The sequence below is a fragment of the Acomys russatus genome, chromosome 9, assembly GCF_903995435.1.
Source record: "Acomys russatus chromosome 9, mAcoRus1.1, whole genome shotgun sequence".
In the NCBI taxonomy this organism is placed as follows: domain Eukaryota; kingdom Metazoa; phylum Chordata; class Mammalia; order Rodentia; family Muridae; genus Acomys; species Acomys russatus.
In genome coordinates, this window is record NC_067145.1 from 37,957,120 (window position 1) to 37,963,119 (window position 6,000).

The 6,000-nt window shown below is 44.6% G+C and overlaps 1 protein-coding gene across 1 annotated transcript in view; it reads right to left on the reverse strand.

Moving 5' to 3' along the window:
• Rab18 (RAB18, member RAS oncogene family) overlaps positions 1-5,363 on the reverse strand; it is a 33,554-nt gene extending 28,191 nt beyond the window's left edge. Inside the window, exon 1 of the mRNA XM_051151164.1 lies at positions 5,158-5,363. Coding sequence (XP_051007121.1) covers positions 5,158-5,225 — 68 coding nt within the window. The 5' untranslated portion in view covers positions 5,226-5,363. The remainder of the gene's footprint in view (positions 1-5,157) is intronic.
• Positions 5,364-6,000: the final 637 nt, after the last annotated feature.

Consider the following 6,000-nt stretch of genomic DNA (forward strand, 5'->3'; position numbering starts at 1 on the left):
TGCCTCCTGAGGCACACACTCCCCCAGCCTGAGTCTCAGTGAGAGGCCTGAGGAGCATTTCTACAGGCAGTGATAACTGTGCGGGAGAGCTGTCTGTAGAACACAACAGCTCTCTGGTAGTCTCCAAACCCACTAACTCTCTTTCTCTGGTTCTGCTATTTTACTTCCTATAAAACAGTCGCAATACAATAAAAACTCAGCGATTTCTACTTAACATCTGGATGTAACTTTGTATTTGCTTCCAATGTAAGTTAAGTGACACTGGGTATATGAATGCACACGTAGGGCAGGCCCCGTGCCCAGCAGTAGACAGCCAAGAGAAAATGAACTCAATGGCATTTTGGAAGGTTTTTGCTGTTATTGGTTTGGGCCCAGATTGCTTCATTTGGATATTCCTTATCTTACTGCTCTCTTGCTTATATATTAGGGTTTCTGATTTTGTGTTTGTAGTATGTATGTGTGTACATATTTCTTGTGGGTTTTTTTTTTTTCTACTCTGTTTATTGGGTTGTTTTCTAAAGAGAGAAAGAAGGCACTGAGTTGGACAGGTAGGGAGGTAGGGAGGATCTGGGAGGAGACAGGGGAGGGAAAATCAGGAGCAGAATATGTTGAATAATATTTTCAAAACAAAGTGCAGGGCATACCTTTAATCCCAGAACTTGAAGGCAGAGGCAAAGAGGCAGGTGAATCTCTAAGTTTGAAGCAGCCTGGTCTACAGAGCTAGCTCCAGGGCAGTCTGGGCTACACAAAGAAACCCGGTCTTAAAAATAAATAAACAAAAACAAACCAACTTAAAATAAGTAACAAACTTATGACACCTAATAGTAACTTGTATAAAATGTCTTATCCTAATGCACCCAGCTACCTAGAATTTAAGAATGGAAAAGACCTATCTCTATACTTGGGCCATCACAGAAAACACTGCTACAAAAATGCAGGCGAGCCAGGTGTGGTGGTGGCATACCTTTAATTCCAGCACTCTGGAGACAAAGGCAGGCAGCTATCTGCAGGCCAGCCTGATCTATGTCATGGATCTAACACAGCCAGGGCTACAGAGAGAAACCTTGTCTCTCTCTGTCTCTGTCTCTGTCTCTGTCTCTCTCTCTCTCACACACACACACACACACACACACACACACACACACACACACACACACGAGGGGGGGCGTGTGCGAGAGGGGGCCATCATCTATGCCTGCAGGCTAACATTACCTTGTATAGTAGCCATAGCAATACCATAAAAACTGCAGGCAATGGTATTGAGGATTTTAAGTGAACATAACAACAATATACCAGAGCTCGCTCAGAAATGCTTCTTCTGTCCTTGCTAGTCCTTACAAGAGATCTTGTCACTAAGGGTACTTTGTCGGCAAAGACAGGGAATTAGTGTGAAGCAGAACACTTTAATACAAACCCTGAGTATAGCCAGGGGCACACCAACAGCCCCAAATGTATTCTAAGCTCTATGTAGGCATTTGTATAGGCACAATCTATTCTCTATTAGATTATGAAAGGAATCTATAACCTCCCTCCCAATGATTAAGAATTCACTGTTCTTACATGGTATATTTATACAAAACATTTCCATTTTCAAAGTTAAGAGAGAAAAATAGTCTGCATGTAGACTACAGATGGAAGAGAATGTCACTGTATGCCCCATCTGGCGGTGGGGGTAAGGTGGGGACAGTAATGGCTGAAATGTCAGAACTTGGAAGGCAGAAACAAGAAACAAAAACAAAGAATTGCTCCAAGCTGGGTGTGGTGTTTCAGGCCTTTAATCTCAGCACTCAGAGACGCAGAGGTAGGCTGATCTCTATGAGTTCGAGGCCAGCCTGGTCTACAAAGGCGAGTCTAGAACAGCCAAGGCTACACAGAGAAATCCTGTCTTGAAAAACCAAAAAACAAAACAAAACAAAACAAAACCCAAAAACAAAAAAACAAAACAAAACAAAACAAAACAAAAAAAAAAAAACAAAACAACAACAACAACAAAACCCAAGCAAACAAAAATCAAAACAAACCAAAACAAACAAAAAAGAATTGCTTCAAGTTTGAGGTCAGCCTGGGTTACAGAATGAGTTTCAGGTCAGCCTGGGCTACAAGTGACTATTTAAAACATTAAAAAGGGGAAACAGGAGGCCTGAAGATATGGCTCAGTGGTTAAGAGCACTTGCTGTTCCTGCAGAGCACCCATTCTATTCCCAGAACACACATCCAGTTCACTACCCTCCTGTAACTCCAGCTCCAGGGGAACAGATACCCTCTTCTGGCCTCTGAAGGGACCTGAATGCAGATACATAAAAATAAATAAATAAATATCTAAAATCAATAGAGAATTACTGTGATTTTAGCTCATCTATATTTCTTTTCTTTTATTCTTTCTTTTTTGTTTTGTTTTTCAAGACAAAGTTTCTCTGTGTAGCTTTGGCTGTCCTGGACTTTGTGGACCAGGCTGGCCTCAAACTCACAGAGATCTGCCTACCTCTGTCTCCCTGAGTGCTGGGATTAAAGGTCTGCGCAAGCACGCCCAGCTTTATCTATATTTCTTACTGTAAAAAGAAAATCCACTTAGAAAATGGGTGGGAAAGAAGTGTAGAATGGATAGCAACGTGCATAATGGATTCCCTTATTTCATCTCAGTACTTGATACATTTTGCTACATTTTGACTTCAGGCTGAGCCACAGAATCATAGCCTTGAACTGCACATTTACCAATGTTTGAGAGGCTTCTGCTCCAGCCAGGCTCTCCAATGGCGCACTATACTGTCCAGTTACCAGAACAGTGCAGGCAATGGAGCACACTTCTTTCACAATCCTCACCTCAGGCTTTCCAACACCCTAAAGTCAACTAAAAGAAAAATAATCCACCTGTTCAGATTGTGCAGTACAACAATTCCTCAACAACCCACTGCCATCTCTTCACCTAATTCGTAAGGAAACAGAAACACCTGCTGCTTAGAATGAGCCTTCAAGACAATGTCTATAAATGTTTCTGTACTGATCCGCCTTAAAAGGCAGAGGTTTCTATTAGTCATTTATGTCATATCCACAAAGATAAGGGGTCTAAGCTGTTTTCCATGTTATATCACAGACCAATATTCTAGTTCCCTAAATCAATACTGGTTTGTTGTTGTTTGGGTTTTAGAGGCAGGGTTTCTCTGTGTGGCCTGTCCTGGAACTTGCTCTGTAGACCAGGGTGGCCTTGAACTCAAGATATGTACCTGCCTCTGCCCCCTAAATGCTGGGATTATGGGCATGTGACATGACATTTGTCCCAATATCATTTTAAATGGGCTAAAATGTTAATTTTTTTTCAGTGAGCAACTCATAATTCATCATGAGGTACTAAAAAGAAAAAAATGTTTAAAGTGTTAAGACTGTCTGGGAGAGTACACAGGAGAGAATCCACTCAACACACTTTAAAGGGGGTAATCAGAACCAAGCCTGGTAATAACATGCCTGTAGTCCTAACAATTGAGAGGGTTAGGTAGGAGGGCTGTGAATGCCAAACCAACTGTTGGTTACATACACAGCAAGTTCCAGGCCAGCCAGACTATGTATCTAGAACCCGTCTACAGAAACTAAATAAAATGAAAACAAAAATATTGGGGGGACTCCAGTTACATAATCAACTGTACCTAGGTCTAGGATATTCTAACTAACATAGCTCAGTTTCACCCATTCAATACACTGTCTCAGCCAAGCACACACTAGGTTGAGATGACAACCTGTTACTCTTGATTTCAAACACAAACTCTAAGCAGGTATGGTGACACATGCCTGTCATCTTAGTGCTCTGGGAGCCAAAGGGGGAGCATCTTAGTTGGAGGCCAGCTAGGTGACATAAAAATGTCCAGGCCAGCCTCAATCACACTCTACTTCAAAAAACAGAAAGCAACAAAACAAACTTCATGTGAGTTCTTTCTCAAGTAAACATGGAGAAGAGAAAAATCATGAGGGTGCATGATTTCTAGTAAAGCCACGTTCGGTACCAAAGCTTCTTAACATTCAAGTATGTACAAAAAGAGTAATCTTAAGATCTCATTATAGAATGCTCCCTTAGTTTGTACCTTTGTATGTTAAAGTATATCACTATGGGACACTAAAAGTACACATCAGAGGGAAGCAAACTATGAAAATAGATTGTTAAGCTTTTAACAATGCAGAAAGATTTGGGTTTATTTAGTAACCTTGCAAATACTTCAAAGTACCTAAAACTCTACATCTTTATGATGTGCTTTAAGGGTATTTGAAAGATCTCATAAGGTGAAGTCAAACATAAAACTGCCAAAAAGCTTTCTGGGATTTAAATACTGCTTAAAGATCAAGAGCTCAAATAACATTTATTCATAATCGGAGGGCAAGGATGACTTCACCTAAAGAACTTTGTTCAGACCCAGATGAAATCATAACCCTCTGGCAACAGCCACCAAGGTCCACCTCTGACCTACTGCACAACTCCACAGTCAATGTAATCCTGCCAAAGATCTAGTCAAAGCAAAAAAGGCAACAGTGTTTTTCCTTTCGCGTCGCAAGAACAATCTCACTTAATGGTGGTCCACTGCTCAAGTGCCAGTACTTTAAAAGACAGTTTCAAGCAGTTACCAAGAGCTCTTCCCCTACGAACTAACCAAAAGAAATAGAGAAGCAACAATAGGCTACGCTAAAATAGGCCAGGAATGTGACCTAAGATATCACAAAAGTTCCTATGTAGAACATTAAGTGTTTGACGTACAATTCTATGGAAATCTCAACGTGATAAAGTTACTACTGATCTCAGTCCTGGGGTGAAACTGGATGGGCTCTAGGGGTGACAGGCCGGCTGTACTCTAAGGGGCGACTGGCCAGCTGTACTCTAGGGGTGTCAGGCCGACTGGGCACTAGGGATGTCAGGCCGGCTGTACTCTAGGGGCGACAAGCCGACTGGACTCTAGCGGTGACAGGCACACCGGACTCTAGGGGTGACAGGCCGAATGGGCTCGGGTCGCCTCGGCGGGACAGGCCCGAGTCCGGCCGCCAAGCTGGGAAGAACCCGGCCTGCAAGGCCCTGAGTCGGGCGCGCCCGGCCGGGGTGGAGCCAGGAGGGCCGTGGCGACCGTTCCGGGAGAGCAGCCCGCAGCAGCTCAGAGGCCGAGGGCCCGCCGCGCACCGCCTCACCTGGACTTGCCCACCCCACTCTCGCCGATGATGAGGATCTTCAGAGTGGTCAGCACGTCCTCGTCCATCCTGCGCCCGCTCTACTCCGACCCTGCCCCCGTCCCACTCAGCGTTCCTCGGAGTCCGGCGAAGGCGGGCCGCGCATGCGCACCTCCGCGACCACGGCCTCCCTCTCCGACAAGACAGCGGAGGATACAGCTCGCCCGGTTCCGCCCAGAGGCGGCTCTGCGTCTGCGCACTTCCCTGAGCGCTGGCGTTTTTCCGGTGGCACCTGCGTTGCGCAGAGGCGGATTGGCAGGGCTCCCTTCTTCCGGGAGCTGGTCTCGCCCCAGCCGTAACTCCTCCCACTTCCGGCTGTATGCTTGGACTACTGGATGTTAAGTCCGCAGCGTTAAGACAGCTTGTGGTGGGCAAACCGTGGTCCTTTGAGCAAACTGTCTCAGATGTAGGCACAGCAGGACCTTGTATCTTCCTTGTCGCAATCCTGACCCTCCACAACTGTCTCCCCACATCTGGGACAAACCGAGTCCAGGGAAGTGCTCAAGGATAGTTGTGAACAGGAAGTAACTTCTTGTCTTCCTGGCCTTAGATTTAAGACTATAATCCACATGTTACTTTATCTCGTAAGGAACTTCAGGGAGATCCAGTACACGCAAATGTTCGCTGCAGCTCCAACTAGTTCTGTAATAAGAACGACTTTATCACTACTGCGAGAATTATATGCATATGTCCATCTCTCCACAAACCTAGAAAACATATAAGTAAAATTTAGAATCAGTTAAAAACTTAGTTTCTTAGCCAGGCATAGTGGCACAGGCCTTTAATCACAGCACCCAGTGATTT